This window comes from Arachis stenosperma, chromosome 10, assembly GCF_014773155.1.
Source record: "Arachis stenosperma cultivar V10309 chromosome 10, arast.V10309.gnm1.PFL2, whole genome shotgun sequence".
Classification (NCBI taxonomy): Eukaryota; Viridiplantae; Streptophyta; class Magnoliopsida; order Fabales; family Fabaceae; genus Arachis; species Arachis stenosperma.
In genome coordinates, this window is record NC_080386.1 from 13,106,360 (window position 1) to 13,131,765 (window position 25,406).

A 25,406-nucleotide genomic window follows, 5' to 3' on the forward strand; every position below is an offset into this window, starting at 1 on the left:
AAAAACCAAGATCTGATCTAAGAACTAGATGTCCAAAAATGAAAATACAATAGTAAAAGGTCCTACTTATAGAAAACTAGTGGCCTAAGGTTTACAAAGATGAGTAAATGACATAAAAATCCACTTCCGGGCCCACTTGGTGTGTGCTTGGGCTGAGCAATGAAGCATTTTCGTGTAGAGACTCTTCTTGGAGTTAAACGCCAGCTTTTGTGCCAGTTTGGGCGTTTAACTCCCACTTTGGTGCCAGTTCCGGCGTTTAACGCTGGAATTTCTGAAGGTGACTTTGAACGCCGGTTTGGGCCATCAAATCTTGGGCAAAGTATGAACTATCATATATTGCTGGAAAGCCCAGGATGTCTACTTTCCAATGCCGTTGAGAGCGCGCCAATTGGGCTTCTGTAGCTCCAGAAAATCCACTTCGAGTGCAGGGAGGTCAGAATCCAACAGCATCTGCAGTCCTTTTCAGTCTCTGAATCAGATTTTTGCTCAGGTCCCTCAATTTCAGCCAGAAAATACCTGAAATAACAGAAAAACACACAAACTCATAGTAAAGTCCAGAAAAGTGAATTTTAACTAAAAACTAATAAAAATATACTAAAAACTAAACCAAATATACTAAAAACATACTAAAAACAATGCCAAAAAGCGTACAAATTATCCGCTCATCACACGGTAATACACAAGTGCACACAAAATATGTATCTTTAGTGTCTCTCCTTTATCCTAAGACACTAAGACATAACTCTTAAAATACAAAATTTTTCACTTTTGTCCCTTCATTTTTTATTAAATTCTAATTTTATTCTTGTGGTAACTTTAACCCTAATTCCCTTATTCCTTCTTACCTTTTTCTTTTTATGATCTGTTCCACCGTCACCTGTCCTTCTTACCTTGTGATAACTTTATCCTCTGTCCTTCCTTCTATTTCATTCCCTCACAGTTCTTCATTTTCAGAGCCTCATTTCTTCTGTCTCTCATTCTTTTAAATTAAGATCCTTCGTCGTAGCTATTGTTGTCATCATCACTATTCACGATTGTATCTGCTCTTATTTTTAGATCCGTTATTGTCTCTGCTTCAAGTCGCAATTGTCATCCTTTTTGACGTTGCTAGCTTTCGGATCTATTTTCTTCTTCTCTTTCTCTGAATTTGCCTTTCTTTTCTACGATTACTTTCTTCTACCTCCAGATCTATTTTTACTATGTCTGTTGCATTTGGATTTTCTATTTTTTTATTATTTATTTATTTTTTTATTCATTTAAATTTTAATTAATATTTATTAGATTTGATGATAATATTTTGTCTAATTACATTTGTTAATTAGTTTAAGAATTATAAATGGTGGTAGAAAAGTGGTGTTAGTAATGACAGAGAATGTGATAATGATAGTGGTGGTTTCACAATACTAAAGACAATATTGGTATTTACATTTTATTGTTTTGTTTGTGTATGTAGTTACTAAATAAATCGAAAAAATTATATGTCATTATATTTATATCTTTTATATCTATATTTTTGTATCTCTGTCTGAATTCATATATCAACCAAACATAATCTTATATCTATTTTTCATTTAATATTTATGTCTCATCAAACCAAGCAATAAACTTGTGCTCTCATGATAGACATAAACTAACCAAATGTTGCAAAGCAATAAACCTACATCTGATATTGCATTGGAAGATCATCGTGCCTCGAAAGGCTATGACCATCACATTACATACTCAAATATATGTAGCTCTGGTCATCGTTTTCGCTACTAGACTACTCTATGATATTGATCATCACCACACAAATAAACTATCAAAACGACGACAATTTTCCTTCTTTATCCCTTCATCTGTTAAACTAGTTTTCAATGGTTTTTGTTTTCTATTTGCTTTTATTTTTTTGACTAAAGTATCATTTTTGTCCCCAACGTTTGGGGTAAATCCTATTTGTGTCCCTAACGTTTAAATCGTCCTATTTATATCCATAACGTTTGTAAAAGTGATTCAATGTTATCCTACCGTTAATTACACATCATAAACGCTTTAATTTGAGTTTTAAAAATCTCTTCTTTAAGTTAGAATATAAATGTCTGGGATAAAATCGATAATCCACTTTGAAAAATAACTCATCAAAAGTTAAAACTAATTCCTACAACATTTACATAATTCACTTTTTTAGAGACATAATTGAATCTAAACACAAATAGTGGGTATAATATTAAAATCGAACACATCCAAGTGAGACCTAATTGAGAATGAATACATCCAAGTGAGAATAATTGAAAAATATAATTTGATTTGTTAGTATAATTGATAGTAGGATAACATTGAATCACTTTTATAAACGTTAAGGATACAAATAGGACGATTTAAACGTTAGGGACACAAATAGGACTTACCCCAAACGTTGGGGACAAAAATGATACTTTACTCTATTTTTTTTAATTTGTTTTGCATGTGCTCTTTTCTTTTTCTTAGTAATTTTTTTTTATTTTGTAAATTTTTATATGGAAGTGAAAGAAATAATAACATAATGAAACAAGAAAAATACAGATTATTAAAATTAAGTCAAATCAATTTTAACAATGGTATATTTCAAATATAATAATTAATTTATAAATAATTTTACATAATTTTTCTTTGTCTTTTCAAACACATCCAAAAGACAGTTTTTTCAAGGTTTGGTGAGGCTTTTCCTAGAAAAACAACTGAATTCAATTAAGCTATACATATGTGGGCTCATTTTTTTGGTTATGGGGGGATGCATGTGATGTGTTGTGTTATCGGGGTATAGTAATACTAGACCAAGATGTGGAAGTAGTCTTTTTTGACTTGTGCCTTAACAAGTGGGACCATATGAGTTGTTTTGGAAAGAAAATATTATGGTCAAATTGGATGGTCTGGTTTGTAAGAAAAAAATTTTAAATTTTAGAATAAGCAAATTAAACCGTTCGTGTTGTATAAAAAAGTTTTTTTTTAATAAAACAAAAATAGAATTGTTCGATTTTTCTAAAAACATTCTACCATTCGATTTATAGCTCCCTAACATTACACATCTATAAAATACGCTGCTTTTCTATGTTACTGTCCTATACTATTACCTTCTCCATAATAAAATTAAAAAGCTTACGTATATGTGTCCAAGCACCACGCTATAACAAATAGGGAAATAAAATAATCAAAGATAGATACTTATAGAATCCCAACTTTGCCAATTTCTCATTGTCTGTCTGCCAATCATAGGATGAGACTGATTGAGGCCAAGGGGCTCTAGAATGACATTTTCATTTGTAAATTTTTGTTCTTCAAATTTAAATATTTTAATTAATATAATAATACAAGATTGATATATTAGCCAATTTCTAAGAAAAAGTAGACTATAGTAAACTTGATAGTATTATGTACAAATAATTTGTTGGTACTTAGAGAAAAGTCATATATATTTACACATTAATCTCAATCTTATTTTGTTCTGATGGTCAAAATACTTAGTGTTGACCATGTCTTTAAAGTTTAGACCATTACTATAAATCTATAATATACTCTGGCAATACCCTAGAAAACAACTATAGAATGTCACCTCTTGTTTTTTCTCTTATTTATTTTTTTAGCATTAGTTCAATTTTTAAATGGGCAATTTGTTTTAGAAAATTTCTTTGATGAAGAATAGAAATGATTAAGTGAAGAATGAAGTTTTCTTTATTATATTTAGAAAAAAAATATGTGCATTACATATGATAAATTTTTATTAATTTTTTTTATTAAATTATTGGTGCATTGCATAAGAGTACTATCTGTTTAGCCAGCCAACCATTCGATAGTCCTCTCTACTCTCTAGCGAAAAAACACCAGTAATAAGGGTGAGCACGGATAACGAGTATTCGATTACCTGTCTGAATTCAAACCGAACTAATTAAATTGGTTTTAGAATCAACAGGTAATCGAGTTCAACCCGAATCAAACTGATAATTTTTGTTAGTGATTGGTTCGGATATCGATTCTGAGGGTATGGAATTCGAATCAATCCGTGAACCCGATCCTATATTAATTAAATAAAAAAATAAAAAATATATAATTTTTTCATTAGACAAAGATTATTTACTATTAATATGTTTGGAATTTAGTGTTTAACATGTTTGGATTATTTCTATTGATGTTACATGTTTATTGTACTTGTTGAATTTTTAAGATAAAAATTTAGTTTTTTTTATAAATTTCAAAATCATCGAGTATCCAATTACTCGAACTGAACCAATCCGTTCTTAATCTGTTTGGTTTGGTTCGGACACATGTACAAAAAAATACAAATTCAAATTAAACCAAACCAATTGTATTTTAATCAATTCGGTTCTAATTTTACCATGAACCCAAATTAAACCGACCCGTACTCACCCCTAACCAATTACTCTTCTTAAAATATTTACAAATTGTACCTACACAAATTTTTTAAAAATTATATTTTTTCCTTTCTTTTGTTTTCTTAACTTTTATCCTATGCATCTTCAAACCTTTGCTCCCATTAATCCATTTCCCAAATCTTCTGCTTCCATATGTTTTGTTAGTAGCAGAAATTTTGGTACAAAAAATTATATCAATATATTTTTTAGTGAAGTTTAATTATTTCATGCCAAAATGTTTCTCAATATTTATCGAATATTTTAATAAATTTAGTTTTAGTATATTGATAATATAAAATATTTTATATATCAATAATATTAAAAAGATAAAAAAAATATAAATTTATTTTATTTAATATTTATTTTATTCTAACAATAATTAATTAATATTAAATAAAAAAGTTTAATTATTTTTGGCTAAAATTTTTTTATTGTCAAATATTTTTGTTTATATAATCGTCTAATCATATTTTTTGGATAATTATTCACGATATTACTATAAAAAATAAAATTATTTTTATTAATATAACATTATATAATTAGATATACGTGTAAAATTATTTCATTTTAAAATTAATTCTACTTTAATTTAAAAAATACATGGGAAAGTTTACTATTTATTAATATTTAAATAATGATGCAAAATTTGGAAGAATGTTAGTGCTAATATTAGACACTACAACATTTTCAGGTTGAGGCAACATTTAAAAAGTGTTGCCTAAAAGTTATTAAAATGTTGCTTTTGATCTATGGCAACACTTTTGGACCTAAGGCAACGTTTTTGGGCGGCGTTGCATATGCAGCCGTTGCCTTAGATCAAGGCAACACTTTTTTGTTTCAAAAGCAACGCTTTTGAAACCAACACTTGGTAAGTGTTGCCTTTGGTTGAAAAACAACAACACTTCAAAAGTGTGTTTGAGACAACACTTTTGTAGTGTTGTCTCTTCTCTGGTATTTTGGTCACTACTAAAAAGTGTTGCCTATTTACAATAAAATGCAACTCTTTTACGTGTTGCTTATAAGTTGGAATTTGCAATCCTTTGAAGTGTTGCCCATTAGTTTTGAATATGCAACCCTTTAAAGTATTGCCTTTTCTTTTGGATATGCAACATATACAAGTGTTGCCTTTTCTTTTGAATATACAACCTATTCAAGTGTTGCTTTTTCTTTTGGATATGCAACCATACAAGTGTTGTCTAATATTCAAAATATGTAACTAATAAAAGGGTTGCCCTTTTGATAAAAATAAAAATTATTTTGTGTAATAAAAATACAAAAAAATAAAATTTACAATAAATTTTTTAGTTCATACATGTGTAATTATTTTAATTAACAAATAAATTTGTGCACAATAGAAAAAAAATTATAAGAGACAAAATAACTAATAATAAAATTCTAATTAAAATAGATATTAAAAAGTTCAATTAGTATTTCAAATACATGTTCATCAATAATTCTCAACAAAATAATAAAATTCTTGTCTAACAATAATTGTCATAACAAAATAATAATTAATATTTATCAAAAAGATGTCAATCTACTTGCATATTTTATATCCATGCTTGACTTGTCCCATATGCTAAATCTGCAAATAATACACAACAAAAAATAAGCAACTTATCATTAAAATTGAAAAATTATAATAAAAATTTCTTTATGATATTAAATACTATAGATATAAAAGCAATAAATAGGTCTAAAAAACTCCTAATGTGGCCAAGCTATAGGACGAAAGGATTCCCTTGAAATGCAAGAAATATATTCAAACACACAATCAATGCAAAAAATGCAAGCTTCGATGATATTGTTAGCAATGCGACTTATGTTTCATAAACAGAGGAAATAAAGAAAAAATGGTATTATCTCACGTAATTGATCGATTCATTTCAACTATAATAATGTGAGAAACCATAGAGTTTAGATCTTATCATGTTAAATTATTTTTCTTTCAATTTTTTCATTATATATTTAATTCTTCTCACTTGAATACATGATGATATTATATAATAAAGTTTCATCATTAAAAAAAAAATTGTACAAACAAAAACGTGTATTTGCATTAACATTATGATGAGTTGCAAGCTGAATCTTAATTTCATGCACATACAAAGAGATTTTATCACATAGGTGAAGCTAGCTACCTACAAATTAAATTGTGGTCTCAAGGCATCTCTCAAAGACACCATATACATGCATTGGCTTTAAATCTGAGGATATATGTTTGCGAGCTGATATATTGGAAGACAAAGGAGAATTGAAAGAAAATGAACCAAAACTTGCAAACATTTTCCAAAGAAATAAACCCCACGCACTATGGTTTCCCTTTCCCAAGTAATGAGCTATGTAATTCAATGCCATTGTGGTTCCTTGAAGGACCTGAAGGTGGGAATGGCACCGCTTTTGGCAAGAATCCAAAGAGACTTTGAGGCAATAATGCTTGAGGCTTTGCCTTACTATTAGGCTTCATTTTGAAAACTTGAGTTTGTCTAGAACCATAAGAGATCTATTAAAAGGGTGCTCTCATTAACCAACACTCCCCCAGTGGTTCCCATAGGTGATTCATAAATCTCGAGTAATCATGGTAGAAGATCCCACTTTTTTGTAAAACAAAGTGAGAATGGATTGCTGAGATCAAAGAGCCACTGAATAATTTCATACTTATTACAAACTATAAGCCTATAGCTCATACTTTTCATCCATATTTACAATTCGTAGGAAGATCACATTGTTAATGAGCTAACAACATGACAAGAGTGGAGAAGAATATCTATATTGGAAAACCAAAATTTCCTTGTTCCCACAGGATTAGATCCAAAGCAGGGTATCTAAGTCTAACCATTGAACAACATTTTCCACCATTAGTAAGATTTATTCATGAGAAAAGAAAGGTAAGCCAGTAACTCTAATGAAAATTGTTATTGTTGTTATTAATCAACCATGTTTATCAACGTCAAAAATAAATTAGCCACAGCATCCCAATTTGGCAGTCAAAGAAAGATTCTTTACTACAATATCCTGATTTTCAGCCATTTAACTTACTTGGAAATAGATCATTCTTCATCAAATCTGGGAAAAGAAAGGTAGCTACCAGTCCAGTTCCAAAGACAACTATATATGCTGTAACTGCAATTATGAAAAACACAGGCCATTAATCAGATATGAATAAAAGAAATTAAATTTTGAAAGCATGTATAAATAATTATAGACTCTACAATTTCAGAAACGAATTTGATCAAACCTGTAGCAGTCTTAACATTCAAAAACAGGGTAGCCACCAGAAATGCGAAGGCAATTTGTAAGTTTACATAGATAAAATAAAACACAAACTGGATTCCATAGTTATTCTCTCTAAAGAAATGGAATCCTGAAAAGGAAAATTAAATATCGTCAGTATTAAAGAGAATTGGAAACCACCAACCAAGCAGAAGTGAGGAGAACATGTGTCTGAGGAACTGGAAAGCAGCCAGAATGCAGAGTCCGTTGTAGGACAGCAAGTGCAATTGGAAGCGGATGAGAACTTTGGAGGGTATAAGTTAGCAAGAAGGAAAGGGCTATTTTAGGCTTAGAGCGAGGTCTGAGAGGTATAAAAGATTGCAACATTTCATCAATAACTTGCATTTGCATGTTCTGGGAAAATGAAGAAAAGAAAGAAAAAGGATTATTCTTTGAACTATGGCAGGACTCTAAGGGAATGAGAAGGTCAGGGATTTTAACATAGTTTTTGGCTTCCTCTTCAGCACCTTTGTTTTCCTCTGTTCATGGAGGACTCTAAGGGAGATAATTTGAGTCAAATAGATGGAAGTTAATAATAAAGCACCTTTGTTTTCCTCTGTTCATGGAGGACTTTTGGCAAACACTTGGTGGGTAACCAAATAGATTTTGAGTCATGGTCATGTGTTAATCATAATTCAGCTGAAAGTAAAGAAATCAGAACACTTAGGCAAAGATAATAACAAGGTCTCAATAATTGAAAGACTTGCCAATTATCATTAATCTTCTGATATATATAAGATGCATATTATTAATATTACCTTATTTTCAAATTTCAACGTCTTCCCTAGGTTCCTCAAGTCATTATATGATGCAATATGTAAGTGAGTAGGGAGCTTCTTAATCTTAAAAGCATAAAAGACTAGAGAGGTCTCCTTAGCGTTCCCCAATTCAAGAGTTATGGAAATGCACCAAACTGAAGCAGATGTTGTATTGATTCTTTGTAAAAGTTTGAGACTAATCAAAATATGGTCCAAGATTATAAAGCACACCAAATGATCCCCCAAAAATAAAATTCCAGACAAAAAGTTCCATAATGCATTAGCACCGGAAGTGTTATGCATGAAACAAGACATAAAAGCTCGAGTTTGAACCACAAACACATTATTAATTAACTTAATCAATTGCCTTGATTGCCTGTGTGTAAGAAGCATTGATAATAATCATATACTTTGAAGGAAACATACCAAGAAAAAGACAATTCGAATTTTCTGTCTGTCTTAGAGTACCCTATATGGTAACACTAGTGAAGTAAAACAATGCTTATACTAGAAATTAGGAAGAGCATTAAAACCTAAAAATTTAAGTTAGTATGGGAGCCAACTTTTTTAATTAGTATTAATCAACTTTTAATCCTAAATTTTAAATTTCAATTTTGAATCTTAAAACTTCCAAAAATTAAGATAAATTTACAATAACAAATTAACTCTCTATACTTATTTGGTGAAAAAAGAATCTTAGTATCAATTATAAATATTCACTTTTAAGCCACTAATTCACTTCTTACATACTTACATTAGCAACTAATGAAATCATTAACTCATGAATACAGAGATAGAGAATATAGCTAACAGCACCAATTATATATATATTCCCATGTTTATTCTTTCTTTGATTTTACTTTTGAACTTGTGCATTGTGCACAAACCTTAAAAATAATTGAAGCAAATTGTACAGGTTCTCATTTGGAATATTTCTTAAGACATTGAATTCTTTTGATTTGAGCTATTTCTACGAGATGAGTTCCTAATTTGAAACTTCAACAATTTTTTGTCGTGTTTAAGGATTTTCTAGGTCTGCAACTCTTTTTCATTTGTGTTCAACTCTAGAATTGAATCTTAATACTGAGATGAATCCAATATTAAATTCCCCAAATTGAAATTTCACCAATAATAATTGAATAACAAGCCAAAAATTCACATAATTTTGTGAAGGCTTCTGCTGGTTGGCTATCTATTTCTACCACAAGAATATATTATAACAATAAAATACTGCAGTGATTTTATAAGACTAGAAATAATTAAGCAGTAACTTCTCATCAAAACCATAAATAAAATATTAGCATCGAATATTTAATTTTAGCATTATAAATAGCAACCATTGTTACTTAAGATAATAAAAGATTACTAAAATTTAAAGTTTGAGTCACATACTGCTGGATTGACAGAGAGCTCCTCATCTAGTGATTCAGGAAAGACCTGAAGAGGACAAATTATATCAAATTATAATTGAACATTTTACAAGTTAGATTTTGTCACCAGATTAAATAAGAAAAAAAAGCTACTTACAGCCAAAAATCGATATTCCCTCTCTCTTTCTATAAATGCTGGTTTCTGAGTCCCTTGGAAAAAATAAAAATTCATTAGTTAAATTCCTGTTACAAGGCAATACAAATTGACCTTAAAAAAGTATTTCTAACTAATAATTCAGTGCATTGCAGTTCAGAGCCAGCACCTCTGGTTTTTATTATCGTCTCTCTTTCGTTAATCATACTACTATGCATAAGTTTCACTGAATTTCAATTTAAATATAACCAGAAAACTGTAAGTAACAAGGACCTCAGTTTTGAGATTGACAATGCTGCGAGTGAAGAAGAAATTAACCACAACCGTCAAGACACGGCGGAGAAAGGAGTGTAAGTGTACGTGTAAACAGCATCACATTTTCTCTGCCTCAAAACGACATCATGTTAGCATCCATAAACGCATTAAACGACAACGCAAAGAGGAGTGTAAGTGTGTGTGTGTGTGTGTGAGAGAGAGAGAGAGAGAGAATCGCAAAGTACCGGAGAGAAGAAAACTGAAGCCGCATATGGAGATGTAACCGTTCGGTGAGACTACGCTTCTAAATCGGACTCGCCGTTGAGCTCTTTCACCCACTGGCATCGGAGATTCAACAACGGAGTCATCAATTGAAAGAACACACACCACGAACCGCGAGTAGAGAGGTTGTTGTATAGAGGAGCGCGAAGAGAGAGGGAATGATTCAGCACGAGTAGAGAAGGAACCGTAAATAGCATCGATTTAGGGAAATTCAAAAGATGATGATAGGGTTGGGGTTGGGGTTATTAGGGTTCCTCATAGAATTTTGTTTCTAATTGATATGTTATAAACACAAAAATGATGAATGAATGAAAACTGATGTATTCACTGTTTGAATCGTTTGCTTTTTTATTTTCTTAACTAAGGAGGGAAAAAGTAATTTCTATTGTTATATTTGGAGGAAAGGTTAAAATTTAAGTGAAAAATACATTTACATGTTTTAGACAACACTTATGAAGGGAAGTTTATGAAAGATTTTAAAGTAACTCCCATAAAGTGTAATATGTGAATATTATAAGTGTTGCAAGTGTAATTTGTTGAAGTAACGTTTTTTACATGTTCTTTAATTGATAAAAGATAACGCTTATAACGTGTTGATTACAAAAATGTTGCCATAACATTATTTTATTGCAACAAACATTAAATGTTGCTTTTGATAAGTTTAGACAATACTTTTTAAGTGTTGTTTACTGTATATGTTGCAATAGCTTAAAAATGTTGTAGTGAGAGATATATGTTATAGGATAAAAATTCAAATACAATTATTTTTATATAAAATTATTAATTAAAAATTATTAAATAATTTAAGATTGTCTGACTCCATAATTCTGTACTCAACTCCATGCCGAATGCTGTAATTTTCTACATTCAGCACAACTTTCTCTTTACTCTAGAACGAACAATTGGCCAATCTGAAATTCCGTCCAAGAATTCGCATCATACATACCCTGCCCCACGAAGGTTGCCTCTACATTCTGGTGTATGCCGATGGCTTCCAAGTTCAAGGTCGGCAGGTGTGGAGGGTACTCTTGTGTTCTAGAACTGAAACCTCCATGGACTGTAGGTGTACCGCTTGGAATATCATCGTCACTGTCTCCTCAATATCGACCGACTCCTCATCCGAATCATGGTCACACAAGCCATTCTCAACTCGATCCGGTCCGGCCTCAAATTCAAAATCAGGCACAACAGGAGGCACATTAGCATGAACAGCACGTTGGGGCTCAGGAATCAGAATTGCCGCTGCTACCACAGGCATCGATGTTGAGGCACCACCGACTGTGGTCGACTGAGGATTCGGTGCCGATGCCCCAAAGCTGTCAACACCATCTTCCAACTTCACAAGCAGCTCAGGTATTCTCACATCCGGAAAATTATGCCGACAGTGAAACAAGACCTGCAGGTCTTCATCCGACCCTATCACAAATGTCTCATATCTCACATCAGCTGACACAATAGCAATGGGAATCTTGTAAAACAACTTTTTTACCCACTTCGTCCCACATGCACCGAGCTTCCGTAATATGCTGAGCTTAATCTCTACCAACGTAATCGAAGATCGGATAAAAATACTAAGCGGTTCTCTATCCGTGAATTTCATACCATGCCTTTTGCTCTTTTGAATTTTTACTGAGTAGTGGACCAGAGCCACAAAACTTTCTTCACCATCCATTTGTGAGAAATAACACTCTTCTTCCACCTTTGGCCCCTCCACGGTTTATGTAAGCCGCAATGCTCACACATACTAAACGTAAATTGCTATAGGCTCTAGTGGTTTACACACGAACTACTAAGCACATAAACCGTTATTGGCAGTAGCGATTTATGACAATCTCCAAACAAGCAGAAATTGCGGCTGGCTACAGTGGTTTCTGAGCTGCCACATTTGCTTGTATTCCACAGCTGACAGCAGCAAATTCTGTGTATTCACAAACCGCTACTGCCAGTAATAATTTATATAAATACGTGAAATAATGCATTTGTATCTTTATTTTAGAAATAATATATTTGCTTAATTTTAAAAGTGTAATAATTTATTTACATAAATTATCCTATTATTTAATATCTCTCATCTGTCATTTGTAAAGGAAGACACTTACATACACGTCTTCTCCTTGTTTTATATAGGAAGTGCAGTAGTGCAGCCCGCATTGTATACGATCCACAAGGGATGCAAGTATACAAATACAAGTAGAACAAGTTAGGTATGTATTTAAGTCTTACCTTTTACATAACTTTTCTACTGCAAAATGTATGCGTGCGTGTTAGAAAGAAAGCCCGATTGAAATCGAATTAAATTTGAAAACAAATAAAAACTAGAGTATTAGGACTTATAAGTTTTGCAAGAATTTTACGACGAATTTATAGGTCATTAAGAAAAATAATTATTAAGTTTCTGAAAAGAAAAATTGTGATAGATATATAGATTTCTAAGGAAAAAAAAAAAGTTCCCGAAAAATTGTAATAGTAGACTTATAGTTGTTTGACAGAGTGAGATAAAAGACTAAGAATATGAATTGTATTTAGCGCTGCAATTTTTCAAAGATTTGGTGTTTCAATTTATAGGATAAAAGACTGAGCATGATGAACTGTGTCCAATATTACAAATTTTCAAGAATATATTTGTCTATCATTATTACTTGTTTGATATTCTTTATTTTAAAAAACTTGCATGATATTTTACTTTTCATAAAGACCTATAAAATATAAATTCAGTACGAAATTTTTATATATTTTTATTTTGTGAAATGCAGGTTCGAGAAGCTAGCAGTGGTAGTGGACTAGTCATCCAATAAAGTCCAAGTAACGACCAGTGAGAGACACAGACATCGGCCAATAATTAATTGGTCATAGTCTTAAAGTTAGTTGTTCTACCTAGCACACAATGATATGGATAGACTCCACTATCCAACTATTATTAATGTTGGAATCTTTTAGTTTTGCATACATTTTATGCATTTTCCTTTAGTTTTTAATTAATTTATTTGTTAAAAACATCTAAAAGAAACAAATAAAATAAAATAAAAGGAGTGAATCTTTAAAATTTGATATAATTTAATGAGAAACAAAACTAACTATCAAATTAGTTATTATATATTTATACATAAATATATATATTATTTAATTTATTTTTAATATATATTTTATATTTTAATGTGTATTTTATACAAATAACTAATTTAATAGTTAATTTTTAATTTACACATAATATAATTAAAAAATAAAGAAAACTTAGAAAAATTAATTGATTATTGGTTAAAGAAATATTAATGAATTTAATTTTAACATACTGTGAATTTAAAATAATTTTATATATATTTAATTATTTTAAATTATAAAAACAAAATTAATTATTTTTATATTAAACACCTAAATAATTATTTAAACAAATAGATATAATTAAATGATGATATAAAATATTTTATGCTTATTATTTTTTCTATGCAGTGTGTATAACAAAAGGATGAGACAATGTTATGGAATTAGAGAAAAAGAAGTGTTCAAGTCCAAAAAAAAAAAAAGGAAAAAGAAGTGTTAGGAATAATAAGTTTTATGATTTGTGGGCATCAATTTAGTTATTATTAGTATTTTTAATAGTATGAGATTATTCACTTTTTTTTACTGGTTAAATGTTAGCCAAATTTTAGTAAAAATATTAATCCTCTAAATTTTCTCTTAAAAAAATTGGTGTCTCTGATCTCTTATTTAGTTGTATAATGTTCAAAAAATTGAATTTACTAATTTAAGTTGTTTAATTTTTTTAAAAAGAAATTGAATCATCCGATTTAAGTTTTAAAAATTAAAAGTTTTTTTATATTAGAATTTTGTTAACTTGTGTCTTACATAAAAAAATATTTTATAAAAATTAATTTTTTATATTTTAATACAATAAATACATAAAAAATATTAAAAAAATATTATTATATTTTTAAAATGTGTTCTTAGAACACGAATTAATTAAATTCTAAATATTAAAATTGAATTCTCTAATTTTTTTTTTAAAAATAAAAAAATTTAAAAATTAAAATCAAACCCTCTAATTTATAATTTTTTTTAAATAAATTAAACCATTCAATTTGATTAATATCAATTTAAAAAATAAATAATTCCAGAAAAAAACAATAACAGTGTATTACACATATTTAATCCATATAAAAAAAGTTAGCCATCTAAATGAGCTGCCTCAATAAAAAAAAAGCTGTCTCTCTGTTAGTTTAGTATTAACTAATCAGTATTCTGCTTCTCCTTCAATGTTCATTCAAAACACTCTTTTCTCACCTAGTAGGCTAGTACGTACCTCATTTCCACACATTTACTTCCTTTATTTCTTTCCTCAATTATTTATTTTACTTCTTTATCTTCCACTCACAAAAAATGACAAGAAATAAAAAGAAAAAAGAGACAATGTTTCATATTTTGTCTTCTACTCACCGCAACTCTATTGATGACCTAATGAGTAATGACTAAAGACTCTTCTACATAGTTCCAATTCTGGGTTTCGTTTTCTCTTTCTTCTTCTTCTTTAACCGTATCTATTAGTATTAAGTTTTCTCACTCATGCTTTTGGCAGATATGTCATATGTTTTTTATTTTTTATTCCTTTCTTTGCTCTGATTTTTTCTTTTGCAATAAACACTGATTTTTTTTATTTTTTATTTTTTGCTCTGTTCATATTGACGGTTATTTTTGAAAACGGAGGAAGAAATTATATATATAAATGAGGCATACATGCAAGACATCTCTATTATGAAGAGTTTTTTTTTTTTTTTTGGAGGTTCATGACTTTGGCATTTTGGTTCATATCTTTATGTAGCGTTTGTCTTTATTGTTTTAATTTAATTGTTTCATCTTAATGGTTTGATATTCTGCATTGCAGAGTTGAAGGTCGTTCGTTATGCTGATTGATTATCATGCACATGGTGCAAGTGGATGATACAAGTAGAAATGGGTTTCATAGTGTTGTTTTTGCTATTGGCTAGACTATGTTCTTCAGAGCTTGAAAATAATTCACAAGGTACAATCTTGTATTCATCTTACGAGAAAAATATTGAGAAGCATGGGAACTATGTAACATTTAAGTCAAATTGTAATAATCTTGTTTCCTTTTGTTCTTGTTTCCATGGCCAATTTCGGATTTCAGCTTTAATGTGGATAACAATTGAGGTTTCATAAGAAATTAGATTCAATATTAACTTTTATTTCCCTCTGCCACTGGAATCAAAATCGGCTTTTAGGGTTAGGAGGAAGTTGGCTGCGCTAGTGTGATAGAGGATAGGGAGAATTTCAGAGTGAGAAGTTGAGTCACATTTGACATAAAAACCCCAAAGACTAATATTGCTATTTTCTATGAGTGTTTGTTTCGTTTGAACTGCTTGCAATCTTTATGTGACGTTTGTCTTCTATGAATGATCATTATGCCAATTGTAGAATAACCATTTTCGTTGATTATAAAACTTTGGAATTCTGGTCATTTACTTATTGAGGAAGAACATGTTTCAGAAATTTGAAAAGAAGCCGCTAATTTTGTATATGGGATATACATAAAAAATTCTAAGGATCTTAGATATAATTGTCTTTTTGTTTTTGTGAAAGTTGCAAGTGTTGATGACTTCTAGATTTAGTTGCAATAGCTGTATGAATTATGATGATCCTGTTCTTTCAGAGGAAGCCCTATATGCATTGAAGTTATCATTGAATGCTTCAAAAAATCAGCTTACTAACTGGAATAGAGACCAAGTCAGCCCGTGCACTTGGTCTAATGTTTACTGTGACCCAAGTGGCAATATTTATCAAGTGTAAGATATTCTTAACGCAAATCTCTCTCGATTATTTTCTTTTAAATATTTGATGTGCGGAATAGGTCAATGGACGTCTTTGTTACAGTAAGATTATCCATGCCGCATTTTTATATATTGAATATTTATGTGCTGGATAATTATATAAATTAGTTTGTTGCAGTTCACTAGCATTTATGGGATTTACAGGATACTTGACACCAAGAATAGGAGCATTAAAAGGTCTTCAAACTCTGTAAGTCTTTATAAATGAAATATTCACACATGGGTAAAATTTTATAGAAACTTTGCAACTGAATTTTACTTCCCTTCACTTGCCCACATTTTATTTGCTAGTCGTATCTTTCTTGGTCTTTTGCATGAGTATTATAATCTGAACTGTGAAAGCATGTAAATTCTCGGTGCACGTTTATCTCAGGATTAAATTTTAGACAATGAATATAGAAATATGTGTCACATGTGTCATCCTTTGCTTGCTTTCTCCCCTGCTCTCTATGTGTTTCTATGGGACTGTGGATGTGTGGTGATTTGGATAGTCATTTGATATTTTTCCAGAAATGTATTTTCTTTTAATGTGAGCCATGCATGTGCATCTTTGTATTGTAATCTGGTTATATTCTGAAAAGTCATTTGTTGCTTTTCCAAACTGTATTTAGTATTTACTCCTACTATGAACCTCACAATCAAGATTTAAAATGTAACAAATGGCTTATGTCTGTATTCTATGCATATAGTGTTCTAAATGGGAATGGCATCACTGGAGGTATACCAAAAGAATTAGGAAACCTTACAAGATTAGTCAGATTGGATCTGCAAAACAACAGATTAACCGGTGAAATACCCTCTTCCCTTGGTAACCTTAAAAAGCTTCAGTTCTTGTAAGTATGGAAATCTGTTTCCAAGTTCTACAGATATATAGTGATTAATAGCATTTGTTTTCCATTGTTAACCTTTTTTGAATGCATCTATTTTTTGTCTTGCAATCAGAACATTGAGTCAAAACAACCTCAACGGATCTATTCCTGAATCATTAGCCAATCTTCCAAGCCTGATCAATGTGTATGTAATATTTTCTTAGATGCAGGCATAAAACTTTCAGTATCACTTTATGATCTGATTGATTTTTTGAATTTCTGTTTTGCAGTCTTCTAGATTCAAATGATCTCAGTGGTCAGATTCCAGAAGGCTTATTCAATGTTTCTAAATACAAGTATGTATGGTAATCAACAGTTACTTGAGACATTTAAACCATAGTTGAAAGCTACCGTTCTTTCCCTGACTCAAAGATCATAGGTAGTCACAATGTCCAAAAGAATCCGACACAAGATGCCATATGAAATAGGCATACTGAATGAGCAGGGAAATTGATGACATTTTAGTTAATTTAAGAAAGATACTCTGTATTATAGCAATCAAGAAATTAAACTTGTAAAAAGGCACCTCTGTCGTTGTCCTTGAATTATTTGCGTCTGTCAGGGTGCTCCTGCTGTGAGAAGTGAGAGTGTTGTGTTGGAATGGCCACTCTTGTATATTCAAATTTCGATCCATGCACTGTTTTTGCTTGTTAATAGCGGAATTAATTTAACTTTTTAATAGTTCCACTTTGTTTCTGTGTTCCATGTTGCAGTTTCACTGGAAATAAGTTGAACTGTGGCATGAATTATCATAAACTTTGTGCCTATGATATTGCAGACCAAGGTTACTTGTTTGAAATATTTGCTGATCCTTTTCTATTTTTGAAGGCTATTTAGTATTTACCTCACCCACCCCTGCTACACACAGTATTCTGAAACTAGTTTTCCTTTGTTCAGCAGGTTCATCGCATAAACCGAAAACTGGCATCATTGTTGGAATAGTTTTAGGTTTAGTTGTTATTATTTGTCTTGGTGGTCTACTGTTCTTCTGGCGCAAGAGCTACAAGCGTGATGTTTACGTAGATGTTGCAGGTTCGAGTTCTGTTTATACTCTTTGCAATTTTTTTTGTTAAGCTTTTCCTACATTTTGGTCGACTAGGGCAAGATTCGGTTAAATCTCGATAATCTACGGATTAAACCTTCTAGTACTGCTTTCATTGTGAAATCATGTTGAAATAATGCTATATAATATATATTATGTTAATTTTCATACAAGGATGTTTTCAACATAGAAAAGAAGAACAAGAGGAAAAGTTATCTTTTAAGAGATGAAAAATTTAAATAGAAAGAAAAAGAGAATTCAGGAAACTGGAAGCTTTTAATGTAGAGTGTAATAACAATATGAAATTAATTAATGTAAATTACCTATCTCCCTTGCTTTTTCAGGTGAAGTTGATGGGCGAATTGCATTTGGTCAGCTGAAAAGATTTGCTTGGAGAGAACTGCAAATAGCTACAGACAACTTTAGTGAGAGAAATGTTTTAGGACAGGGAGGCTTTGGGAAGGTTTATAAAGGTGTTCTACCCGATGGCACAAAAATTGCTGTTAAAAGGTTAACCGATTATGAAAGTCCTGGTGGAGATGCTGCTTTCCAGCGTGAAGTTGAGATGATAAGTGTAGCTGTCCATAGGAACTTGTTACGGCTGATTGGGTTCTGTACGACTCCAACGGAGCGCCTATTAGTCTATCCCTTCATGCAGAACCTAAGTGTTGCCTATCGTCTTCGAGGTATTTAACCATCAACTTATATGGCACGAGCAGTCCTGCTAGTTATAAATCAAATTGGCTTTGCGAGAGTAATATTTTTATTTATTTTTATAACTGTGATTGCACAGGTTCTTCGTATAGTTGAAGAGTTGCCTCCATTTTGCATCCTTATTTTGTTTCATTCCTATAGCTATTTAACATTCCAGAGTATAATTATCATCATCATAACAGAGGCTTAGGGAAATAAAACACGATAGAGAAAGATGAAGTTGATCTATATAATCAATAGAACTGTCATAATGTAGGCTTACCCAATTTCAAATGTCCACTAGTTAGCATAAATAATTCTGTATCCTGCTCCGCCAAATTTAAATTTGTATTGATAACATAGAACTGTATATTGTTGTTTATGCTAGCTCTAAAACTTGGGTCATTTTTTTATGAAGAACTTAAACCTGGGGAGTCTGTTTTGGATTGGCCTACGAGGAAAAAAGTGGCTCTGGGAACAGCCCGAGGCCTAGAATATCTTCATGAGCAATGCAATCCTAAGATTATCCATCGGGATGTGAAGGCAGCTAATGTATTACTGGATGGAGACTTCGAGGCAGTTGTAGGAGACTTCGGTTTAGCAAAGTTAGTTGACGTTCGAAGGACTAATGTGACAACTCAAGTTCGTGGGACCATGGGCCACATAGCTCCTGAATACTTGTCCACTGGAAAATCTTCAGAAAAGACTGATGTCTTTGGATATGGAATAATGCTTCTAGAGCTCGTTACAGGTCAACGCGCAATTGACTTTTCACGTTTGGAAGAGGAAGACGATGTGCTGTTGCTTGACCATGTAAGACAACCTCCTTTTATCCTAACCTTTTTGTCTGCTCCCCATGTGTGTCTGGTTGTTTTTTAAATGTAGGAACATGCTCTGAACTTTGCTTCGATGCCTTGATGATTTCCGGTTTGGCATTTTATTTTATCAATACACATTGTGAGTATGATTGTATATGGTAAATTACAGTGATCTCCCTTAAAGTTAAGTGACATTAGACTCAGCACCCTTTTATCTATCATATTTACACCTACCACTCTCAAATCTTATGCTTGTAGTGGAGATCAGTTTCATATATTACACAATTTAGGAATATAAGGGTATTAAGTATGGTCTTTTTAAACCCCGGGGAAGTTAGTGTTTGCTTTTGTCCATAATAACTTATTGTTTAAAGTGTACGTTTTGGTTTCAAATGCCCTTACCTTGATCGACTAAAGCTAGGGAACCAATTTTTTTCAGCCAACATTAGCCAATTTTTTTAAGATTATTTTGTTTATCTTAAATTCTAAACCCTATGTCAAATCCTTAACTCTAAATTTTAAATTATAAATCCTAAATGCTAATCCTCCAAAAAATGAAAATTTTTATAATTAAAAAAGAAAAGTTGGTTCCTTATACTTTCTCACCTTGATCATATTGATAATTGATAATGAATGGTGAATGGTGAATGGTGAATGGTGAACTAATAATAAGAGACGTGGAGCTTGTGCAATTCTGTTTGTGCTTTTTGGTTACTGTTTTTGCCATATTTGTGATGTTGAAGGTTAAGAAACTTGAACGGGAGAAAAGACTAGATGCTATTGTTGATCGCAACCTGAAACAAAATTACAAAATAGAAGAAGTTGAAATGATTGTTCAAGTTGCATTACTCTGCACACAAGCATCACCAGAGGACCGACCAGCAATGTCGGAGGTCGTGAGAATGTTGGACGGAGAAGGACTGGCCGAAAGGTGGGAGGAATGGCAACACGTAGAGGTCAACCGGAGGCAGGATTACGAGAGACTGCAAAGAAGATTGGGGTGGGGAGAAGATTCAATAAATAACCAAGATGCCATTGAGTTGTCTGGTGGAAGATGATACGATCGATGAGGTCATCAGTGTCTTTGTAGAACAAAAAATTTCTGTTATTAGAGTATCCAAATTACAATCACACGTCATAAAATGTTGACAGCTGTGGTTGAAAAACATGAGCCAAACCCAAAAAAATTGGGGGCCAAACTCTGTAGTCTGTTTTAGTGAATTACAGAAATTCTTCCATGTAATTCCTTAAAGTAGTTCATGTGCATAGAGCAAACCCTTGTGAGAATACATGAGACTTTTCAACCAAAGCTATGAACATGACATTTTGGATCTTTCTTTTCCTTTTCTAAGCCGTGATTACAGGTTTTGCAGTTTGTTTAAATAATGCATGGATGTGTGAAACTGAGCAGGTACTCCTCAATAGCTCGAAAACCCAGTTTTAGGAAACCGAGAAATCGAGGCTCCGTTTGTTTCTGAATTTTCTAAGAATTTTATGTTGTCTTATGGTATTCATTAAGGGCACAAGATAAAGTTTTAACGTAGATAATCAAAGTGTACATCATAACCTTTAAATTTCTCTTCATAAGGCTAGAAGCAACCGTTAACATAAGCTGAGTTTATGAATTTGTAATGGAAGTATGATTTTGTGAATTTGTAATGCAAGCACGATTTTGTAGTTAAGCTCATATATTAAATATGTCGAGTAAGTTCAACTCATTGGTTTGTGTTTTTGTGTTAATTCAATTATATACATATTAGGTTTTTTGCCCGTAATAATATTATTACGGGAATATAAATCTTTTGAAATTACGTTGATTTTGTTCTGATATTATATATTATAAAATATTTTTTTATTAATACTTAATTTTAACATTTATTTCTAAAATTTAAAAGAATTTAATGTGTATGCTTTTATATTTAATTTGGTGTTAAATCTGTTGTATAAATAAAAATGATTATTTTTTATGTTTGCTATTTAAAAATAATATTTTTTCTTTATATATTTAAATTATATTATTTTATTAATTTTATTTTTTGTAGAATAAAAAAAATAGAGAAAGATAAAGACGAGGAAGCCTGGAAGGAAAGAGAGAGTTTGTCAATTTAAAAAAAAAAGATTTTATTTTAATTGTAATGAAAGAATATTTCATGGCATATTTTGATTTGTCAAATTAGCAATATAAAATATAAAATGTAAAATATATATTATAAGTTATATATAAAGTGGCAAGGGTAGAAAGAAATAGTTAAATAGACAAAAGAAAGCAAGGTAGATAAGAAAATAGAGGAAGAAAATTTATTAATTTTAAATAAAAATATTTCATCTCAATTTGAATGAGTGTCATGTGACACATTTTAGTTGTTAAATTAGTAATATGATATAGTTATATTTTAATTTTAATATTTTAATTTTAGTTTCAACTTTAATTTAATTTTAATTACAATTAGAGAATGTCATGTACATTTTAATTGTCTAAGTTGTGGTTAGCCATTGATAATGATATATAGGAGAGATAGAGTAGAGACAAAATGAAAGATAGAAAAAGGGAGAGAGGAGGAGGAGATAACTCTTTAATTTTAGAGGAAAAGATTTAATTTCAATTGCAATAAAAGAGTAACATGTTGTTAGGGGTGGAAAAAGGCCAGGCGCCTGTCAGGGGCCTATAGCCTGGCCTGTGTTTGGCCTGACCTGTTTTAAAAGCCTTAATATATTAATAGGCCAGACCCAGGCTCACTAATTAGCCTTATTGGCCTGTCAAGCCTGCCTGGACCTTTTAAAATATAATTAAATATATAAATAATATTTTATTATTAACAAAATTATGAGATATTTTAAATTTATTATATTTTTATTATAAATATTTTTGTATATTTTAAATACTTTAAAAGATTAAAATTTTTTATAATATTAAATATGACATTACATATAAATATTTATATTAAAAAAATAATTTTTTTAAATAATATTTTTATTTCGTAAAAAAAAAAAGAAAAGATCAGGTCTTTTAACAGGCCAAGTCAGGTCTAGTACTTTATAAAGAGCCTATAGCAGACTGTAGGCTAATTAACTACATGACAGACCAAACCTATTAAAAGTAAAGTCTGACTTGACCTGATCTGTTTCTATCCCTGCATGTGGTATATTTATAAAATTAGTAATATATATAATTTTAGTTGTTAAATTAATAATATAGTATAGATATATTTTTATTTTAATATTTTAATTTTAATTTTAACTTTAATTTAATTATAATTATAATTAGAGAATGTCATATTGTATATTTTGATTGTTAAATTTATAATTAGTCAATGATAATAATATATAAGAGAGATAGAATAGTGAAAGAATGAAAAATAAAAAAAAAAGAGAGAAAGAAGGATAGAACTCTTTAATTAAAAAAAATTGATTTAATTATAATAAAAAAATAACATGTAACATATTTTGATTATAAAATTAGTAATATATAATAGATTATAATTATTTATATTAATACATATATTATGCGTTTTATACGTTTAATTTATGACCGCAATAATTATACACACAAACTCATAATTTTTATATATAATAGAGGATTGAAAAAATGGAAGTTTTTTCATTATGTTATAATTTATTTATATAAAATTATATAAGGAGATTCTATGGTGCTGAAACTCAATTTCATCTTCACGTAATGAAGTAACGTGTCCACTCTTTTATGATTACGCGTGTCCTATGGGAATGACGGTTTCATTATAACGGTCACAGTTGACTCCAATACAAACGGAATCCGGAGGACGGGACCCACAAATTACAGCATTTGTCCCTCAAATTACTTAATTGTAAAATTAAAACTGACCATAAACACATATTAACGATTTATTTAAAGAAATATATTTTATAATACTTTATATTATTTTAATTTTTTTGTAGACCTGGTTTTGAATTCTAACGAGACTTTCCCACAATTTAGAAGTGGATGTGTACAATGGGTTTGAGCAATAAATAAATAAATTAATTAAAAATGGGTCTCTGCTACTAAAATAAGAAAAAAAAAACTTAAAAATGTGTGATCCTTTTCAGAAATGCAAGACCAAATAATGAAAAAAAATCAATTTTCTAGTGTTTATTATTTGATGTTGAATTTAATTTTTCTTTTATAATATTTTAAAATTTATTCATTTTTATATTTTAAATTAAATATTAACTATTTAAATTTTTTTATTAATTAAAAATTAATTTTTAAAATGTTATAACAAACACCATAAGAAAAAAAAATTTCTTTTTCATGTTTTGTTATTATTAATAAATTATGAGCGATCTTAAACTCCACATATCACAATACACTGAAGATCACTATTAGAAGCACCACTTATTAGGTATTCAAGTGTGAGTATCCATTAATATTAAAAGAGATATATATAGTAGTTAGGTTATCGTTATGCAATTGTTCTTATAATTAATATTTTGGCCTTTTATTTTTTAGTCGATATTTTTGTTTTATCATTTTCCAAAAGACAGTGATGTAATTTAATTTAATTATTGAATTTATAGTTAAAATAGTTTCTTTTAAAAGAACATATATAAATAATTTTCATCTTTAAAATTATAAATAATTAGTCTAATTAATTATTATACAAATTAATCTTCTTTGTCTTGTTAACATTAAATCTATAATATTCTCTAATAATATCAAACCGGTTTCATTCTAAACTTAACTAATTATGTCGAATTTATTTTATAAATGGATAGACATATTATCCCAAAATTCATTTTTATATTTTGAATTAGAAAATTTTGACGATTTTATATAAAAAATGTAATTTTTTTTTGGTAATCAATGTAAATTTTATTTAAGAGTAATAAGAGAAATAATCAATATCGACATAAAGTCACACAAAAAAATCAACAACATGGACATAATCACATAAGTATACTAATAAGCCACTCAAATTCTTTTGTTATTTTGTTTTTTGTTTTTGTGTGTTATATGAAAGTAAAAGATTTAACTTCTGCAAAACGTAATTAATAAAAATGATAGTGGGATCACCAAAAAAAATGATAGATATACCAAACTATGATACGTGTGTGAGTATATATATATATGAAAAATTTTAAGTGTACTGAATATTGATATTTTAGTTATTTTAACAGTTGATTTTAATTAACATATATTATATATATTTTTTATAATTAAGATTAATAGTTAAAACAACTAAAATACCGATATTTTCGATACACTTAAAACTCTTCCATATATATATTTCTTTTCTATAACAAGATATATCCTTTATTATATTTAGTTAACTTCTAATTTAAATTTTTTAAAGAAGGCAAAAATATTGTTTATTTAGGTTAAGTATTATGAGTTTATAACATGATCGGAGAAATTTGTTGACCATAAACTTTTCTTCTTTGGATTTTTTTTTTTATTATTGGCCATAAACTTTCTTTTTTTTTTCCTTATTAGTAATAGAGCTCCATTATTTATTTATTGTTCAAACCCAAGCTAAACTGATTAATAATTTTACTGTACATAATCCACTCCTAAATTGCATGAAAGTTTTATCAGAATCCAAAGTCAGGTCCACAAAGAGATAAATTAAAATAATATAAAGTATTATAAAATACATTTCTTTTAATAAATCATTAATGTGTTTACGGATAGTTTTAAGTTTAAGGCTA

General features: G+C 29.9%; 1 protein-coding gene across 4 annotated transcripts; it reads left to right on the forward strand.

The window, feature by feature from the left end:
• The first annotated feature begins 14,747 nt into the window (after positions 1-14,747).
• On the forward strand, positions 14,748-21,072 carry LOC130955308 (probable LRR receptor-like serine/threonine-protein kinase At5g10290). Of its 4 annotated transcripts, none has more exons than XM_057882146.1 (12): positions 14,748-14,933; positions 15,354-15,491; positions 16,140-16,272; positions 16,436-16,507; positions 17,007-17,150; positions 17,260-17,331; positions 17,417-17,482; positions 17,900-17,970; positions 18,084-18,218; positions 18,573-18,914; positions 19,340-19,734; positions 20,483-21,072. In XM_057882146.1, the coding sequence occupies exons 2-12, from the start codon at positions 15,407-15,409 to the stop codon at positions 20,795-20,797; spliced, it is 1,830 nt and encodes a 609-aa protein (XP_057738129.1). In that variant the 5' UTR covers positions 14,748-14,933; positions 15,354-15,406; the 3' UTR covers positions 20,798-21,072. The 4 variants fall into 4 exon arrangements, with proteins under 4 accessions (XP_057738129.1, XP_057738132.1, XP_057738131.1 ...); XM_057882149.1 differs by having other exon boundaries at positions 18,087-18,218; XM_057882148.1 differs by having other exon boundaries at positions 14,926-14,972.
• The last annotated feature ends 4,334 nt before the right edge of the window (positions 21,073-25,406 follow it).

Bases quoted from the DNA above. Each gene is read 5' to 3' on its own strand.
- LOC130955308 (XM_057882146.1), top strand. From the start codon at position 15,407: ATGATACAAGTAGAAATGGGTTTCATAGTGTTGTTTTTGCTATTGGCT. The intron at 15,492-16,139 runs GTACAATCTTGT...CTGTTCTTTCAG, and splicing joins GCTTGAAAATAATTCACAAG to AGGAAGCCCTATATGCATTG. The intron at 16,508-17,006 runs GTAAGTCTTTAT...CTATGCATATAG, and splicing joins TTAAAAGGTCTTCAAACTCT to TGTTCTAAATGGGAATGGCA.